This window comes from Emydura macquarii, unplaced genomic scaffold, assembly GCF_026122565.2.
Source record: "Emydura macquarii macquarii isolate MOO-44397 ecotype Brisbane River unplaced genomic scaffold, CSIRO-AGI_Emac_v2 contig_2636, whole genome shotgun sequence".
Classification (NCBI taxonomy): Eukaryota; Metazoa; Chordata; order Testudines; family Chelidae; genus Emydura; species Emydura macquarii.
Window position 1 is genome coordinate 47,579,221 of NW_027132773.1, and position 20,908 is coordinate 47,600,128.

Consider the following 20,908-nt stretch of genomic DNA (forward strand, 5'->3'; position numbering starts at 1 on the left):
TTATCTACCTTCATCACAAGATTCCTATAACTGAAAATGATTAAAGAAGAAGAAATTCTCTCTTTCAACTTCCTGCACACTTTGTGTAGAGCAAGTTTTGCTGTTTTTTCCCCGTGTAGTAATTTCCCCCTGTTGTTTGTGTGTGTCTTTTACACAGCATAGAGGAGAGAGAAATCTTGTTTAAAAATAAACAAATGTGATTGTAAAACCACAAAAATTGGCAGAGGATTAGGGGCAAGAGTAGTAGCTGAAACTATCAACTTTTTAAAAAATTTATTAGAATTCAAGTTGATGTCTATTTCAAAAGACAGTCTAGTCTTTCACTTCATAGATCCTGATATGTTAATCAGTTGCTTATTATTTGTATTATTGTAGCACCTAGGGATCCCCAATCATGGACCAGGACCCCATGGTTCTATATGCTGTATAAACACACAACAAAAAGACAGTCTCTGCCCAAAAAGTTTTCAATCCATGCAAAGCAGACCACTGCACTTATGTGAGATCCCATTAACATCTGTGGTACTCTAGTTGGGCTGCCCCATGCCCTCATTGATAAGACTGCAGGATTGGGGCCAGAGATTGTAAACAAACATGTATATTGTGAATAGGGTGACCAGATGTCCTGATTTTATAAGGACAGTCCTGATCTTTCGGGCCTTTTCTTATGTAGGCTCCTATTATCTTCCATCCTCTGTCCTGATTTTTCACATTTACGCTCTGATCATCCTAATTGTGAATAGTGTCTTCCATTATTAAAACTGAAAGAATTTTAAAAATACACTATTTTTGGACCCTTTACGCTTATTTATCAGTATTTTTAAGTGTGTGTGTGTGTGTGTGTGTGTGTGTGTGTGTGTGTGTGTGTGTGTGTGTGTGTGTGTGTGTGTGTGTGTGTGTGTGTGTGTGTGTGTGTGTGTGTGTGTGTAAAATATAAAAATTGTTACTATTTTATTGTATGCCTCCCCATATGCCTACCATTCATATGTCACTTCTTTTCTTGGTTTGTAAACCCTTTGAGCCAGGGACCATGTCTTCCTGTGTATTGGTCTAACATAACGGGGCTCCAGATTCTGACTGAGACCTCTGGTCGTGATTGCAATAGCAATGTTAATCATAGTAATACTTTGACTATTTATGTTCTGATTTACTTTTTGTACTTCTCTTATGTGGACAATGAAAATAATTTATCAGTTTCACTTTTGTTTATAGTCAGCTTCATTTCACACTTTCAATGTTTCAGTTTTAGGGTTGCAGACACAGTAGGGGAATGTTTTATCTGTTTATCATTGGAATTAAAACAAATTTTGGAAATACAGCTAGAATTTTTAGGCTCTGTAAAAGCTTGTTTTTACAAAATCTAAATTTTGTACCTGATTGACATTGTCCCCTTTAAAGCAATTTGTTTTTATATGTTTATAAAATCTCAATGCCGTCTTCTGTTTTGCCAATATGATAAATGCCCACTGAAGGCTTAGGACTTCTTCATATCACCTGTTTGCTTGCAGCCTGACAAACAAGATCCTGAGACCAGACTGACCAGGAGGAGACCTGCAATTCTCCACTTACGCCAAATTAATATGGTAGACACGCAGTTATAAACATCCACCACGTGTCGAGGCTTAGTTCAAAGTTTACCATTATTTCAATACAGATTTTCTGTATGTGACATACATGAAATGTAGACATTCTCTCTCTCTCTCTCTCTCAGGTATTTGTAGATAGCTAATCAATATAGTATCTAGGCACAAAATAACGTTTTTAAAGATAAACACATAAAACATTGAATTGGCCTCTGGTCTTGTCCTCCTAGATTTGGCCACTTGAACTTCAGTTTTCATTATTGTTTTTTTATTTTTAATCCTCCTTTTTTTTTTTCTCTCTCTCTCTCCCTCTTCTCAATTTTGATAAGACATTGTTTTTAAAAAATTGGTATCTTTTATTTTAGTCTTCACAGAAAAATATTGCACTGCTAACCATGTGGATAAACTTCCTGGCCCCAGAGACTGGGTACAGATTCTTCAGGATCAAATTAAACTGGCAAGAAGACGGTTAAAAAGAGGCTTAGGTAAGCATGAAAATGCCAGAAATAACATCTTCGTATAAGACTAAAGTCATAGAGCCTGATTTTTTTAAGAGATGTGCTGAGCACCCTCAACTCCCTTTGACTTTAATTGTAGTTGTGAGTGTGCAATACCTCTGAAAATGAAGCCTATAACCTTTGGGCATGTTACTGCTGGAATGTAAAATGTGATGTTTGATATGATTTGAATGGTAACAGTCTTATGGTGTGTCTTCACTGTAGAGTTAATTCAGATTCTTTCTCAAGTGTTGCCTCTAACCTCTTCAGTCCACACACACAACCCTCTCACCCCAGTTTAGTGGTGCTTTAAGCCCAGGCTGGGGCTATAGACTATATCGTAGGTACTGCTTTCACTTGAGCTGGTAATCTGCCCACTTTTCAGTGAGGACACAGGCTAAATTACTTGAATACTGGGAGTCCTACAGTCCCTTTCCACAATTCCCCCCTGTGAGACTTCACACCCCAATGTTCACCCTTATAGTGTAATTGTATATTGTTTAATGCAAACTACGTCATATAAGATGTTTTTTTGAATGCTCATGACATACTGAACATTGTTGTTACAGTAATGTTTGTTGCAATGTTAGGTGTATGGTTATGAGGCTCCACTATGTAATATTCCCAAAGATGTGTCCTCATGGCTTGAAACAGATCTAGGCAACCTCTCCAGAAACAGAGGGGCAGTTTGCACCTCATTAAGGTGTGTATAGAACAAACCCAGCTCAGCATTCCAGGAACAAACGACTGGCCTGAGCATCCACTGGGGATTGTTTTGAATGAGCCACCCCCTTCCCTGGGACAGGTTGGAATCATAGGAAGGTAATGCTCACAGACTCAGGACATGGATGAATCCATGTAAGGACATTGTTTGTCACTTGAACCTGGGGTGGAGGTGGGGGGGGAAGGAGAGAAGGAACATTTTAGAAAGGGAACACATTTTGCCATGCTCTCTCTCTTTCATCTCCATCTACAAACACCACCAAGCAACTGAAGTGCTGACCAAAGGGGAGAGCCTGGCTGGAGGGGAACCAGCCAGCCTGTGGTGAGAATCATCTAAGCTTGGAAGGTTGCTGAAAGTGTTAAGCTTCATTTAGAATGCGTTTTGCTTTTGTTTATCCTGACCAAATCTGACGTGTTACCCTCTGACTTACAATCACTTAAAATCCTTCTGTAGTTAATAAATGTGTTGGTTTGTTTTACCTAAAGCAGTGCATTTGGTTTGAAGTGTGTTGGAGACTCCACTTGGTGTGACCAGGCTGGTGCATGTCAATTTCTTTGTTAAATTGATGAACTATTATGAGCTTGCATTGTTGAGTGGGCAGCACTGAACATTGTAAGGAGGAAGTTCCTAGGGTTGTATCTGGGACTGGGGGTATTACCTGGGGTCATTCTGTTGTATAATCCAAAGAGTGGCTGGCTAGAAACACTCACTCACCTAGTTGGGAGCAACTTGCTTGCTGGAGGCTGTGCATGAACAGCCCAGGAGTGGGGGGTTCTTACAACAGAGCAAAGTAAAACAGGCTTTGGGAGTGGGAGATTGGGGTGATACAGCGATTCACCAGTCCAGGAGGGGGGGCCAAGAGGCTTCAGACCCGCAGCTCTGTTCCAGCTTCACCCCTGCGGATGCTCAGGGTGCCGGGCTTCAGCCCCACAGCACCACTCCTGGCTGCAGCCCCACGGGGGGGTTGGGGCTTCAGGCCCACGGCTCTGTTCCCATTTGAGCCCTGTGGCTCCGCTCCCGGCTGCAGCCCCATGAGGGGTGCCAGGGCTCAGGGCTTTAGCCCCAGTGGGAGCACCAGTGCTTGGGGTCCCTGCAGCTCAGCTCTGGGTTTCAGCCCTGTGGGGGCACCAGGCTTCAGCTGTGGGGCCCCATGACCCCCTGAAACCAGCTCACGGACCACTGCCCTTGGTTGAGAACTGCTGCAATAAACGACATTACTTCACCCACCTTATTTTTAAGTTGATTTATGGAACTTCTTGTGCAGACCTCTTCAGTCAGTTTTAAGGACTGGTCTACACACACTTTTTGTACTGCTTAATCTATATTGGTATAGAAACAGATATAGTTACACTAGTACAACCCTATACTTATACCTGTATACATGGTTAGGAATAAACTGTAAGGCCCCTTTTGTGTTGGTATAAATGTGCCCACAATAGGGGTTCTGCTGTTACCCACACACTCTAGGGCACCCAACCTTTACCCATCTGTGGGTTCAGGGCTTAACTCAGTTAATTTAGGCAACCTCACATTTTCCCAGTTCCTAGGACTTGGGACAAAAGGCACCTACCCGTATCCAGTTCCTAAGACTTGGGGCGTAATCATCTGTGGGTTTGTGGGGCCTTTTACCAGTGAAAGAGCCGTACACAGTAATATCCTTAAACTCTATTTATTAACAGTTACCAAAACAGAATACACACACTAAGCCTACAATGCACACCACCCAGTAAGGCAGATTAACTTTTCCTGGTGGCTCGTCAGGATCAGGTCGTCTGAGCTCTAGCTTCTGCACAATATGGTTGGGAGGGTGTTGAGGTCTGGCAGCTCTGATCTTGGGCTGTATCCTGGAATTAGGTTTCAAAGAAGTTCTTTTTAGACTTAAGTTTATATAGTTATACTTGAGTCCTGCGTAGCTATACCTTAACCAGAATTACTAAAAGACAGTATTTTTCACCAATCCTAGCCCATTACAAAAACAATTCTTTAATAATCATACTTCACCACCTGATTTGATTTAAATCTTGCAAAATTAGTTATGCAACAGACAAAAAAAAAAATCAAAGAATCAGACCTAGACCATACAGATAAACAATAGAGAAGTAGGAACCATAAAAGCAAAACAATTAAAAAAATAAAATAAAGTATAGATTTCACAATCACAACTGTCGATAAGTGATTCTTTGCTAGACAGAATGCTAAGAAACAAAGTTTTCTTTAAACATCTTAAGATCTGTTTCTTTATCTGGTAATGGAGAGTACTATTAGAACAAGAACGCCTTCTTTACAGCCTGATTATTACATGGTTTTGATGCAGTTTAGATGGAATGTGAGGATGTGACTCTGCTTCTTAACTCATAGCTGCTGCTGCTTACTGCAGAAAAAGGCCACAGACCTTATACAGTACTGATTTAACTGTTTTCATATAAAATCACACCCTTTACTGAAATAGTTGGATCAGTGCATAATAGTGTAGACTAGGCCTGAGGGATTGTCTGCATAGGAAAATTAATTCAAATTAAGATAGGGTGTGTAATTAAAGAAGAACAGCTATTCCTGATTAACTCCATGTATGGACGCTCTTATTCCGTAATAACTCCCCATTGAGATGTATATGGGCGGCAGGTATCATAGGCCTGGGAAGGTTCAGCCTTCCCAAACAGTCAGGCATGGCCCCGCCCATGCTCCACCCTGAGGCCACGTCCCCTCCTGTGTCCCGCTGTTCCCCATGAGTCTAGCCCAGGTAGGTGGGCACTGCTGCAGCAGCTCTTCCCACCCTTACTTAGCCTCTGGCTGGGGCTAGGGCAGGCCAGCCGTTGGTCTGGGACTCGGGGTGGCTGGGGCTGCCCGGCGCTGGTGTTGACCAGTCAGCAGTTCGGAGCTGGGGCCACCCAGTGCTCCGGGGCCCCACCTGGCCTGCACCCTGGGGCTGGGATTGCCCAGTGCTCAGGCTGGCTGGCAGGTTGGGAGTCCGGCCACCCGGAGCGGGCTATCTGGGCTGGCATCTTGGATCGGCTGGGTTGGGGGTCTCCAGCCCCGGTAGGGGGCTTCGAGCTCCAGGGAGGGAGGGGGCGGAAGGAATATGGCCTCAGGCGGAAGGACTAGCCTCTCCACATGGGGGATTCATGCACCACGCATGGAGAAGTGCCCGAAGTATCAAAGTGCCTAAAGATCTTGTTTGCAATTGAGTTAAACTAAACTGGTTTAAGACTTTGTTAAACTGATATAAGAGTGTCCACACTGGTGGGTTGCACTAATTTAACTAAATCAGTTTCTAGTTAAACTGGTGCAGAAACTGTGTAGATAAGCTTGAGACCACTGTTGTATTTCACAAACACCACCAAACAGCCCTTTGGCCCCTACTGAGAGGGGCTGGATTTGAACTGCTGACTTGGACGGGAAAGGCTCTCTATTCCATTACCAATCCCCTGATGCATTCATCCACCCTCTGACTGGGTATTCAGGCCAAGTAGCTGTTTGCATGTCCACATGACACATTATGTTCATGAGTAACCTTCCTTGCTGAATCCTGTGATTTGATAATTTGATAAACTAATGGTGTAAACTCCAGTGTATTCCCCTAGCCATCTGTGGCAGTAATAATTTGAGAACTCCAGCAAATGGATGGGGAGGATCTGACTTTAGTGCTGCTTTCTTTAGTATTTACCCTCTTGAGTATTTTCAAATTAAATGATATTCTGATCACAGGATCATAGATATTGTCCAGCTTCAACCTTATTAATTATATTTGGCTCATCTCCTGGTATTAGGTACAGAACGGTCTCTGAGTGGGAAGGCTAATCAGCAGGGGTTTTTAAAGCAGTTTGTTTTCTAGAAAAAGCTTCCCCTGGGGAGGTTTTCAAAGGTGGTTATCCTAATAAAAATAGAAATTAATTTAAGGTTTGCATCAGCTATTAACATTTTTCATAACTGGAAATAGTCTTATTTTGCTTTGGATTTTTCTCAGCTCCATTAGATATTGCCGTAGATCTGAGACTTGTTTTTTTCTCTTTTAATTTGTAAGATCTGAGAATAAAGCTGTCATTGCCATTAAATTTTTATTGACCTTGTTCAATCTTTTCAAAATTTCACAAGTTAGCTGTCACAAGAGAGAAAAAAGACTGTGAGGTTAATGTTACAAAGAAATGTTATCATTAAAATGAAACCGCATGATAACATTCTTCACCCTTGAGTATTGATCCCACTTCATGCAACTGGCATGGCCCAAAAAAAAATATCAAAGAGTTCTGTGCATTCTGGGGCACTGCATCACATTGCCAACTCTATCCCCTCCACAATGTCTAGGCTTACCTGTTTAGCTGCTGGGGAAGGAGGGAGAGAACGTGGCCAGGGAAAGAGGGACATGAAGTTGAGGGAAAAGCAGATGTACATATTTCTCTTTTCAGAGCAGGATAAATCACAATGCCAATTGCATTGTGATTTACTGCTGCCCTGACCAGCAGTAGCTCTTATTATGTAGCTTTGCCACTCTACAAAAGGGGAATATGGGTAGATGGCTAGTGGACCAGCCAGTGACAACACAGCCATTGGCACAGAGATTCAAGGAGAACCATGAATGGGCTAGTATCTGCAGGAACCAGCCCTGCTGTTCTCATCATCTCTGCATCCAAAACCAGTATCCAAACCTTCTGGCTATTCCAATCTATTTCCAGTGATTCAAAATGGGGCATGAGCCACACACGTCTTGCGATAAGTCCTCCCTCCTTTTTCCTGTCTTGAAAAGGACGTGAGCCATTATTCTTTAATGGTGGTGTGTTGCTTAAAGCCTCCATATAGACAGGAATGCAGGTACAATCTGAGTAAATGCTTCTAAAGCACAGAGTGAGTAATAGCTCTTCATGCAAAGTGATTTTACTTCATGTAACTAGAAAGCTTTTAAATACCATTCATAATAAAGGAAAAGGAAGCAGCACTATGAAACATGCGCTGACTTTTCAAGTCTGATTGGTGTGAAATAGTCACCTGACATGATGATAGTAATTGCATCATTGTACTATTGTTTATTTTAAACATTGCCTGATTACAACAGAAAATGCTGGGGGTAAGAGGAGAAAAACTTTTACAAATATTAAATCCTGCAGCACTGTGCAGTTTCTCCCACCCATGTGTCGAGACCTCAACTTCATCGTTACCTCATCTTCCTATGTCTTTTGTGGTATTCTTTTCCCCTTCTGCTTGTGTCTTTGCCTCTCCATTCAGTCCTCTGATTTCTCTGGTCCTCTCCTCATGATGTAATTAATACAGAAGGTAGCTGTGTCTTGCGAGATAGCAGATTCTTGCTAGTGCTGATTTATGTTTAGCAACAGACATAAGGGCAGATAGTATGTTGGATGGGAATCACATGAGCAACATGGTGCTTTCCTGGCCAGTATTTTATCTAGATTAAGGAGACTAAAGACAGCAGTACTAATAAGGGCAGCCTCTCTATTAACCTCTTCATTTCTGCACATCTATACTTCTGTCCAAGCAGCAAAGTAGTAGGTACACATTTGCCAAACAAGCACATTCAGCAGCCGCAAAGTGATTTTGGAAAAAGGTCTGAAGGAGTGTTTACAGCAGTTGCCAAACTCTTTCTAAGCAAAGACAACAGAATTCTCTTGAGAGGGCCTAATCCTGCTTGCCTTTTCATGCCAGTAGACCCACTGAAGTCAAGACAAGTAAGTTTTGGCTCACGGTCTTATGGGTGTGGTGTCTAAAAGCAAACCACATCTTCCTGTTTGGAATGGAATGTGGAGGGGTGATCTGCCACAGCATTTGGAGAGTCAAGGTGTTTATTGCTAATTTATGAGCCCGAACTTTGCCTGACGCACTTCCCCAATAGTGATCTGAAACATCTTCTGTTGGGCGCTAATGGAGCCCACTGGATGAGGGCTCTGAAATAGACTGCTTAAGGTTGATTCTTAGCAGGTCAGAATGCTTTCAGACCCTCAGCTATTTAAAAAATAAACTAATTTTTGCTTTAATTAATTTTGGTGCTGTTTGACAACATTGAAGGCTTAAGAATTTTGTCTGCTAAGAGAATGGGTACAGCAGAGGTAGTGTATGTTTCCCTTTATATGACCATCTGCCAACGTGCACCAGCTCTGACTCAGGGTGACCAGGTCTACTGGGCGAAATATTCACTCTCTCTAGCTAGTTCAAGAGTCTCTGCTGAGACTTCCAGCAAGGGTTTCAATTTGTGCCAGTGGATTGGTCATTTTTGTAAACATGGTTTAAAGTTGTTTTCTAGGAACTGGACTTGGACTTTCTAGATTTTTTTTAAAATACCACATTCATGGTTTTTGAGCTCCTGCTCACTTCACAGCACTATCTCCTCTCACATGGCTCACTCAATAGCAGTTAGGTGACAGCGACTTTCCATTACTGCCAATCTGGTCTGAATTTGAACCAGTAACCTAGAGAGAAAAAGCTCTGTTTTCTGTTACCCATTAATGGAGTTGTCCATACTTCCCAAGTGAAATGAATTGCACTGATCTGTCTTGACTGATAATATTTATTTGTTTCTACTTCTGAACTACACATTCCAACGTAAGTTGGGATGACAGTCAGTTTACATGCAGAACAGTCCAAAATCCCTGCATGTGGGACCCTGTTAAGGATAATCAACACAAAGGGCCCAGTTAAGGACATGCACTGAATATGGTTCTCCAAAATATCTGTATTACTTTGGCCAGTTTTTTATGTCTGCGAAGTCAGGGGCACACCATGGTGGGAATGTATCCTTTGCTCTATGACCGTGATCCTCTTAAAAAAAATAAATAAATATCAATATATAAGGAATGGTATATAAAATAAAAGTACAGAGACGGTGTATTGGAGCTCCTGTGTACTCTTTTTGTCACTAAAGACCAAAATCTTAGCAGTGTTAAAAAAAAGATTTAGAAATTTATGTGTATAATGAGAACATCTGAGTTACATTAGATAGGGATACAGAGCCCTGATCCAAAGCCCACTGAAGTCACTGGCAGGACTATAATTGGCTTCAATGGGCTTTTGATCAGTCTTGCAAATTCTCATGCTTCAAGGTATAAGCCAGCAACTAAGGGCCAGATTTACAATGGGATTTAGGTGCCTAAAGATGCTCATAAGCATCTAGTGGGTTTTTACAGAAGTGCATCTTTAGGGGCCTAAATTCCTTTGTAAATCTGGCCTAAACTGATGAGGGCTAGGGAAAAAAATCCCTTTTGGGCAGGCTATTACATAATTGTCACATTTTGGGATTCTTGCACCTTCTTGTGAAGCATCTGATATTGGCCACCATTGGAGACTAGATATCAGCCCCAGTGGACCACTTGTCTGAGCTGATATGGCAGTTGTTGAGTTAAATTTACAAAATGATTGTAAGCTTTCTGTATCAGCAGGGATTCCAGTTCATCAAGGGAGTGGTGTATTACTCCGACCCAAGGCCTAGCACAACTACAAATTAATACCCAAGCTACCTTTCCGAAGTTTGCATTTTTATTATATGACATTTTCGTACAAGCAGTGACTGTTTAAATGAATGCTAGCAAATTGCAGCTGAGAAGAGTAGACAGAAAACACAAAACACTCTACAGTATGTAGCTTTTTAATCATATTCTTGTATTCAGTAAAAGTAATGAGATTTCTTGTTTATATTTGTAATCAGCAGAGGCGACTGACTGTGATGAGAAACCAGATATTTCTCTGCTACAAACAGGTAAAATGCATGTTTTAAAATCAGGTTTCAATTTTTTATTTATTTATTTTGCATAAAGTAGTTTTCAGTATTCTGGGTTACCCAAATTACAGTCTGGGTAATTTGCACACAAGGCCCAGATATTTAAGTTTTGAATGCCCGTTTGTTTGTTTGTTTGTTTGTTTGTTTAAAAAAAAAGAGGGGGGGGGAGGGAGAACATGCACCAGGATATCACTTCCATCCCCCCTCCCCCCCTCCCCCCCCCCAAAAAAAATTTCATATTAATAAAACCTCTAGTTTCACAGTAATAGCGAAGTGAGGCAAATCAGTAAGTGATCTCTCTGACTCCATATAGCAACTTGTGCTCATTCATGATATTTCTGGCTATTGTCAAAACTCTTGACCCGGAGTTACTTCCAAGGACTGGCACAGCAATTTGTATCATAGTGTGTTTCAGTTCTGCATTGATGTACTACTAGCAATAATATTTTGGGTTTACAAAAGGATTGCAAAGTTCTTTATCTGATATGGAACAATCACTTTTAACCCCAACCCATTCCCTCAAAATGCACACACCTTTGAGTCAAACATGACAGTTGTTTAACAGCAAACAGGCAGTACTATGCAGCAGTCTAGGGCAGGCACTGACAAAGATTTCCACATGCAATTGAAACTTTCAGTTGGAATTTAAGTACGTAGGCTAAGATTTTTCTAGTGATTTTGAGTCCTGTACTTGAGAGACCCTACCAGGACCTGATGGTTAGAAAATCAAGTGTTCCAAGTTGGGCATCCAGAATCAATAATCTCTTTTGAAAATCTTGACTACGTAGTTGGTAAAATTACCTGTGTTTAAAATTTCACCAAGATGCAGCTTAATATCTCTAGACCCAAGAAAAATGTGGTAAAGTCTTGAATGATCAGGACCTTGGGTTTACAGTTTGTCTTTCTCAGATCAATACTATATTATGAATACTAATGAAAAAGATTCCTTGGAAATTAGTCATGCAACATCTGTGATGAATAAGTGTAGGGCTGTTTACTGCTAGCAAATTGCTATATCCAGAGTAGTACTTTGTCAGCAGCTCCCCACCGTGTTGTAATGTACCCCATAGTTGCGTCGTCATGGTCATGAGAGCAGTATTGCAACATTTGTCCCAGCAGAATATCTTCCCAGTCACTCTTACATAAGGCTTGCAGTGGGTCTTCATATATCCTCAGTGCTGAGGTGCTGTGGGTTGGAGCATGAGCTGCTGGTAGTGGGGGTTGAAATCCTGTTGTCAGACAATGTGGAGTTACTCAGAAGTAGGACCAGTGAAGCAGCTGTGAGGACAAGTAGCTATAGTCTTGTGCTGTGTTGGCCCCGGGGGGGGCTGGGAGCACGTGTTAACTGTGATAGGAGCTGCAGTGCTGCTTTCTTGGCTACCCACCGAGCATTTCATGGTACTATTTTGATAACAGATGCAGGAAGCTCTGGTTTTAAAGGTCTCTTCCAAATGACATCCTGTTTGTTTCTGTTATCAGGGATGGAAGCAATTCTAGTAAAGGAGAATCCTAATAAATGTTATGTTATTATGCAGTGTTATCTTTTCATTGTTCTAGTAATTTTATTCAGTACCAGAATTATTTTATTGGAACCCCTTTCCTCTAATGCAGTTTCTTTAGTATTTCACAACTTACATTATTGGAGAGAATGAATGTGATTCGTTGAGACAGTCACATTAATACAGAGAGAAGATTTCCATCCTGGGAATCCTTTCTGCAGGATCTCCAAAATGTATTTTTGAATGTGTGCAAACTGCATGCCCATATGCCCTTGAACATGCATGTGTGTGTGCACAATTTTAAGGCTTAATATTTATCTTGCAGAATATATTTCTACCTGTTATCTGTGGGAGGATGTCTGAATAAATGACAGTGCAATACCCACTTTCTTTTTCAGATTTTGTGTGTGTGTGGAGTAAAAAAAGGTGAACTCCAAAGGCTTTCAGCCAACCATTTGAATTACAGACATTATTATATATGTACAAGTGACTCTTTATAGAATGTATCAATAGCAAATATTACACCATTCTTGGGAGCAAATTATTCAAAATGATATACAGACAATGTAATTGTAATAAACGTCACTGAAGTAGGGAGCCAAAATAGACGCCTTCCATCAAGAACGTTTTTAAAGGAGATGTATATAACTTTTACAGAGATCCTCACCTGTAGATTAGATTCCCTTGTTCAAAATAGCAGGTTTTCAGCAGGGATGTCACTGGCAGATCATTTAAGGAGAGTCTTGGGTATGATCTACTCATCTATCTTGTCTGTTTAGTTTGCAAACTCTTTGGGGGAAGAGGCACTCTCTTACTATGTGTTTGTACAGTGCCTTGCACAATGGGGCCTTGATTTCTGGGAGGTCCTCCAGGCAGTACCATAAGACAAACAATAAATCAGTAATGGTCAAGAGCAAACTGATTATATCAGTCTTTCGTGATGTAGAAGAAACCTTTAACACACAGGTTGATTATTTAAAGGGAGTACTGCAGGAGGCAGGACTGGGCGCAAGAATGGGGTGTTGAATCTATTTATGGTGTGTATGTTTCAACCGCTTATTACCTTGATATCCAAGAACTGGACAAAATTGGAAAGCAAAAGAGTCCAGAGCAAGTAAATTGAATAAGGTTCGAGTAAACATGGAAAAATCAGATGTCTTTAATCTGCATGGAAGGATGACTCACAGAGTGCCCATTCATCCCTTCCTTTGTCCCTGGGGAAAAAATAAAAAAAAAAAAAATCTGAACATGGGGATGCAGGTTGAGGAATCCCAGTAAACAGTGGTATTTAGATCCCTTGGCTTTTGTGCTCAGCGTTCAGGAAATCCTGGACTTAAGATTTCCTGTGTTAAGATATCATCACATCCAAAGGCTTTATTATTTTTCATTATTTTTAAATCCTAAAACCGAGGTTGTTTTGCCTAACTATATTTCAGTGTTTAGGAGCACAAATCATTAGTGAAAAAGTTGGGAGACCTTTAAAGTGAACTGGAAGAATTATGGCTGTTATAAGTTTTTCATAAATTTAATTTTGTTTTGTTTCAGACTTTGTCATTAGGGTACCCTAGAAAGTCTTGGTAGCATTACAGTCCCATATTCATTTCAGGGCAGGCAAAAGACTGCCTGGGACCTGTATTGAGAGAGATCAGGCAGCCAGTTACCCTGATTGGTATCTTGGTGGTGTGGAGACCATAACAGATGTTGGATAAACATTGAGCAGAGTGAATATGTGGCATCCCATTAGGATTTTTAACTTTTCTACTTAAGGAATAGTGGCTATTACAAATGAGTTCTGATCCATAGCATATGATTTACGGCATATTTGGAATTAGTGAGGATTAGTGCCAACCTGACTCACTTTCCTAAAATATCAGATAGGGGAACAAATCTAATCCATCCTCAGCACTGGTGGTTATGTATCTTTAGTCAAAACGTTACACACTAAAGATGTGTACGTCCAGGTCCTTTACAGGTCCTCCTTAAGCCCCGAGCTATGGGTTTAAGCAGTGCTGAAGGGTTTGCATAGTCCCTCTGCACTCAAGTGAATTTCAGGCTGCGAAAGAATTTGAGACCACTAATGGGAGTACAAATCCCAATCCTTGGGTCCCAGGGAGAAGAATTTGTGAAAAGATGGGAACAATCTCTTGCTAAAGAAACAGATAAGAAAATAGCAATGAGCCAATCCTGTGTGGTCTGCCTCCTTTTCTCTTGGAATACAATGTGAAGAAAATGATAGTTTAGAAACCTCCTCAAAACCTTAAATATAAATCCTTTATTGTAATATAAATCTTTATCCTTTCAGTGCACGATTCTACATGTCCTCTCTTTTCATCTTGTTGTATTTGCTTCTTACTCTAATTGATGTCTGTCTCCTCCATGCCCTGTGTTCTTACTTCTATCGTTGTAATTCTTCTGTCCATCTTCCATTGTTCTGTTTAAAAATAAGTTATATGATTAGATCACATTAAAATATATCTCTGGCTTTTATTCTGCCATCCGCATTTACAGTATCATGATTTTTCATGTTTTCCAAAGAATAACCCAGAGTATATACAATAGGCTTAAAATTCATGTGGTGCTCTGTTCACCTCTTTAGAACCATATAACTTCAAAGATGTAAGCACTGTAGCGCAGTTTGTACGATATTCTAACACGACCTTTTACGTCTCAATTCATGTGTTCTGCATTTTGCTATCAAAACCTCTATTCACAAATTCAAGATGTAATAGGATCTTTTTTAGACGACAAAACTGATACCCAACAATGGCCATCCAAACACACACACATAATTCAGCGACCTCACAAATACTACATTTGATTCTCTAAATATTTAACTCCTGTAGGTTAATTTCTAACATGATTTTAGGAAATGACAGAACTGGTATAATTGTTTTTTTCTAATTTATTTAAATCCTCTCTTTTTTCAGGTAACATTTTTGAGATCACGACAGATAAGCTGGTCGACTCAAAACCAGATTTTTCTGCTTAAATTTTACTTTCTTCGTCAGTGTTTCATTAGCAAATATAAACGTCCTTCAGTTTGAATGACATTCCTGCGAGATCTGTGTAAGCATTTCAGCATACTTCAAGGCAGGGGATGTTCTGTGCAGTTTTCCCTTCAAGTTGGAGTTGTTTCACCTATTTTTTATGAAACATGGGATAACAAAGCCACCAAATTGTTTCAAGATTTTTTCATCATAATTAGAGATGATTTTTTTTTCAATATCCAGTACATTGTCTAATTAGTGTGGCATCCCTGCAACTGAATACATTGCCTTGCCTTTGTTTTTCCTTCATGATTGTATTTTTCCATGATTGTATGCATGCTTACTGTATTTCATCTGAAATTATACAGAAGTAAAATAAACAGTTCAGGGAGCTGTGATGGAATTGCTCCCCTTCAGGGCCCAGGAAGCTAATAAGAATGTTTGATTAGGAGGATTGGTTAGTCCTCTTTTGTTCTGAAGACCTACTTTTCCTTCTCGCTCACCATTTCACTGTGTTTGAAGAAAGATGGTACAAACTGCTTGTCATACACAGTCTAAATAACAAGGCACACGCTGTATTTGGCCATAGGGAGGCTAGAGCAGGGTACGTGCTGATAATATCTGTTTCCTAGTGGATAGTGTACAGAATGTATTTGTGAAATGAGCTGGAGTGCCCAGCCAGTTTCTGGTGCAGTGGCTCTCCTGCATTTTCTCTTCATAAGACCATCCTTCCCCACCTCCTGACCTGGCCTCTCAGAATCCCCCACTGCCTAGTTCTCAAAACATTTTATTTTGTTGATCACCAGCTGGTCAACAGATCACAATTTTAAAAAGCACTGCCCTTGTGGATGTGTTCACCCACACAAACCACCATAATTACTAGCACTCTATTGACAGTCTCAGCAATTAGGATGAGTGAACTGACCAAGAGATTGAACTACCCTCTCAACTGTACAAGTGGCCCCTTCAGGTCAGGGCTGAGGCTCCCTGATGTGGCAAGGTGGGGAAAGTTGCACTGCTGCTTCTTCTGCAACATCTTCTGTTGCCCTCTGCACCTTTAACGCTGCACCTTCATCAGCACTAAATTCACTTTAAAAAAAAAAAAAAGAGAGAAAAAATATAGAAAGTATCTTATCTCAAGAGATATATTGATCACCAGCCAGCTAACTAATAGTGTGTGTTCCTGGAATGCTACAGAGTGCATTAGTCTTTGCCATCATGTTTCGTTTTCCTTTGTATATTTTAGGCCCATCACGATGCTTTCTTCTTGAAACTATTTGGTCTTTTTTATCAAGTGTTTTAACAGAAGTGCTATTACAGAGAGTGGGATTTTTTAAAAATATTTAAAGGAGTGGGGGTTTTGTTTTTTTTGCTGCTTTTCACAAAGAAATATTTGTCATGATCATTAACTAACAAAGATTGTCACAACTGCTGAATGCCCCCAAATAACACTGATGCCAACAGGAGCTACTGATTCTCAGCACCTTTGAAAATCAGTCTTTTGACTTTTCCCCTCCCGTTTAAAAAAATGTACTATTAAAGGTGGTGATGTTCTTTAAAACTGTGGACTATATCGAATGTGCACTGCAGACCTTAAAAGAGTATTTCCTTCCAAGGCTGATGTGACTGCTTCCCCCTTGGCCTGGATTTCTGAGCATGGCTGTGGCAATCTACAGTCCGTGCAGTGAATCTACCAGGTACATATCGCAGCCCTTAACGGATGGAATCAGCATTTTGTAAATTTTAAAAATTGCTTTTTGTGTTTACTTACTGTGACTACTGTTCAGACTTTCTTCAGAAATCTTTTTATAGGGTTTATTAGAAAAATCATTCCATATTTAGGTAAAGCATCTCAATCTTCTGTATATATGTTTTATTAATATGTAAATATTTAGATATTTTTAAATTACTATGTTCTTAATAAAACAACAAGGGACTAGTTGTGAAATGGTGTATAATGTTGTGTTGTGTTATCAATCTCTGGGAACCCTCTTTGTCAGTTCAGAAAAGAAAAATCCACAATAAATTACTTTAACTGAACATGTGTTTTCTGTGTTATGTGCTAGATTCCTGTGTTTCAGAAGGGAGTACCTCTCACTTAAAAGGTTTTTATTAATATTTTAACAATCTTGGGCTAAAAAAATGGCATTTGTTTGCAGGGAAACTCATGGAAACCCCACCACCCTCGTAAGTTACCACCACTCTAAGATTTTCCCAACGATCTGAATTTTAAACTATTCTGCCTGCCAATCAGAACAATGGCTATATCAAATCTCATAAGTATTAAGTGCTGATATACTTGAAGTCTAATTTTAATTGATTTTGGTGCCTTTTATAATCTTCACTTAAAAGGTTAAGCTCCGCTTCTATGGAAACAACACCTAGGAAAGATAAACCGGTATTCATACGGCAAAAGTAGCTGCTACAACATATGTCTTAATAACTTATTAGCAGATCTCAGCAAACATTGTTTAGCCTTAGAAAATATTTCCTGTGAAAACATGTTCCTTAGTAATAATCAGTCAATTACAATGGCCTATTGAAATGAATTAGCAGTCAGCCACACCTTTTCTATTTTCTATAGTAGCACTTGTGAGGAATTGTATAGTAAAGGGGCTGATGGTCATTCCATTATAGTTCTCAGAGGTTGGATTGAGCTTCCGAAACCAGGCACACATCTTGCATGCATGTATGGCACTTAAATCAGCTAAGTGGCTTTTAATTGTAAAGTATCTTTTTTTAAAATGTTTTAACTGTGTTCACTTTGGTCCTCTGAGTAATTAAATTGGTTTCAGACCCAAATGTATTTCATACCTCCTACTATTAATGCTCATCCAGCTTGATGGAACAAATGACAAACACATTAGTAACAGGGCTAAACTGCCCTATGCTCTACTTCTTAGGTTGTCTTAGTGTGATCTGACTTTGTTTTACATTTAAAAACAAAAGATGACAAAGTTATCTAAATATGAAATGTAAACTTTTAATATTTTTACAAAATCTAAATTGGAGCTTAGTATAATGACAATGCTGGTCATGTAGCTTATCAAAAACCATGCTCAGTCTTACCATCTACTAAAAGGTAAATATCAAATGTTATTGTAAGGCTGCTATTTCACGCAGCTGAAACAGCTATATAAGTGCTAGCAACCAAAGTAACTAACTGGAATAGCCACAAGTGCTGCAATTAAAGCATCAGTGACCAGTGCCTTGTCATTTGGCTAATAAGTTCATCTAACCTATTTACAGGACACTAGAGATTATTACTTTGGGGAAAAATCCTGCATCTTAACAGGAGAAGGATATCCTCTCTGTAACATGGAAGGAAACTGGAGCCTGAGCTTTATGAAAAAATGTATTCATTGCAAGACCAGAAGAAAACCCTCTGAAGTGTAAGCGCCCCTGACATGTTGGTTCAAAAGAGAAGGCTGTCCGAGCCCTTGAGTTATTAGAAAAACAGCATGAAGCTAAACTCTAAAATGGGTGGGACCTACAGCAGAGCAGTGCACAACAGCTGACTGTCTCTAGGGCTGGTCGAGGAAACACATCAGCCATAAATGTCATAAGTTATTTGCCGGTAGGGACAGGCGGGAGCAGGTGAGAAGGGTTCATTAATTCCCACCGGCTCTACCAAAGTCTGTTGATTTTCTATTGGAAAAGGAATTTCTTTTTACCTGGGAAAGGGAGGTGGTAAGGTCCAGTGAATAAAGCAGTGCCCTGGGATTCAAGAGACGTGAGTGTCACAGGTCAAGGCAACTGCATGTATTTCCCCTCCATGGTCAAGCCAGGGCATCCACTCTAGGCTTCAGGCTCTCCAGCCATCACCTCTCTTAGGTGGAGACCTGTGTCTCTCTCCTTCCTGACCAGTTTTTTCCAGGCTTCAGTTCTCTGCCTACACAGTGATATTCCCGCCAAGCCAGACTGCTAGAGAGGCCGGTGTCTGTGCTTTGCTTTCTCTCTCAAGGCTCTGAACAGTGTAACTGCCAGCAGTCACAGCTTATCCTTCTAAGCAAGCACATTGATTCTTATGGTGAAAGCCTTACAGAGAAAATACATTAAAAGAACCTACACGTATGCTAGTGAGATCACTCCCCTTCCAATAAGGGCTCTGGTGGGAGTCAGCCCTTCAATCCCCACAAAAGGGTTTTTCTGTGGTCCGTTCATACCAGCTTTCGCTTAGAACCAGCATCCCTATGAATAGCTCAGTTTTTCCTTTATACAGGATGGGCCTCTGATCTTGAGCCTTGGGGAATGAATAATCAGCAGACTATGGTCCTTTCCTCCAGGCCTCACTCCGAAAGGCTGGGTTTGCATAACTGGAGGTGGAACATTTGCATTCATATCTCCTTAGAGATTCCCCAGGCAAATCACTTGACACCGTCCCACAAGTCCATTCTTGTCTGGCCCGTTGTTCAGTACAGTCCTTTTGAAGTTCATAGCACGTCCCAGGGCTCACATCGCATCCCCTCCCCCCCAAGAGAGACTACATACAATCCTGGCCCACAACAAATCATAACCTTTGTATTAAATACAAGGGACCCCAAAGATGCTTACACGTAGTAAGGTTTTTCAAGAATATGGCAGAAAATTGCCACATTTGGCACAATGGGTTCAATTCCCAGCTCTGCCACTGCTTTGCGGGATGACTGTGGGCAAGTTATTTTCTTCCCTGGGCCTCAGTTTCCCCATTTGTAAAAAAAAATGGGGATAATGATACTGACTTCCTTTGCACAATGCTTTGAGATCTACCAAAGAAGTGCACTAGCTAGACCAGCCTGGTGGTGGTATAATTCTCTTCCTGTTGCAGACTGCTGTGAGATCTCTGGTTGGAAAGCACTAAATAGGATCATTCACAGTGGTGGTGATATTGCTGTTGTTATAAGAAATAATCATTATTGCCATAGAACTAGCCCTAACGGGGAGGATATTTCTTCACTCACTGGAATAAAGGCAGAGCTGTCGCTCAGCAGGTTGGCTATTGGAGAGACCTGTTGGCCCAATCCTGTTTTCATGAAAGAACAGAACCACAAACACACCCCCTCCTCTTTCTACCACGAGGCACTTCAGCCTGATACATTGTAACTTTAATCAAAAGCTAAAACCTCAATTGACTCCTATTGTTCTACCCTTTGAAATGTTCACTTCAGACTTTCTAAAATATCCATTTCCTGCATAATAATTCAAGTCTGTCTGTATTTTGTATAATTCTATTTGGTTTAAGATTGTAAAACCACTCCACTGACCATTTTATCTGTTAATTTTACCCACTCTCAACATATTTGGAAAAACCCTATGTTAAGTATAAAAAGCCACACTGTGAAATGTAATATACCTACCTAATTGTGAAAGGCACAAATGAAATAATGTTTGCTTTAAAAATAATATGTGAATTATTCAGCTAGGAGTTGGTACTGAGTGATTGAAGTGTGAATGGCTGAGCAATTGAGGTGGGTGTAGACAGGGAGAGTGATTGAACAATTGGTCTGAGTAAGGGATGGAACAGAGGAAAGAGAGGAAGAAAACACCAGCCTCACCTAAAATGTTTGAGGGAAGAAGAAAGGAGCGAAGATAATAACTTTCACCATTCAAACGGCCAAAGAGGAGTCCACCCTGATAACTTTGGAGTCCACCCACATCAAAGAACAAAATCTGATCAGGCTTGCAACAATGTGGGTGATTAAGGATCACACCAAATGCAGACACAGCATGACAGAGCAAAAGCCCATAGACTTACATGGGGGTCTTTTCCGTATAAAATGGGACAGAAAGATGAAGGCTGGAGGTTTGGGTCTATATCATCACACCAGCCAGGAGTACCCGTGCGCATCGGCAGAACCTTGCTCCTTACCCTCATGCTACAGTCACCTGGCCAGTGACTACCACAAGCACCAAGAGGCAGGT

At 40.6% G+C, this 20,908-nt stretch overlaps 1 protein-coding gene across 1 annotated transcript in view; it reads left to right on the forward strand.

Annotated features, from left to right (window-relative positions):
• Positions 1-17,047, forward strand: part of BEND7 (BEN domain containing 7) — a 53,408-nt gene extending 36,361 nt beyond the window's left edge. The window contains 3 exon segments of the mRNA XM_067564583.1: positions 1,949-2,068; positions 10,450-10,500; positions 14,948-17,047. Coding sequence (XP_067420684.1) covers positions 1,949-2,068; positions 10,450-10,500; positions 14,948-15,009 — 233 coding nt within the window. The 3' untranslated portion in view covers positions 15,010-17,047.
• Positions 17,048-20,908: the final 3,861 nt, after the last annotated feature.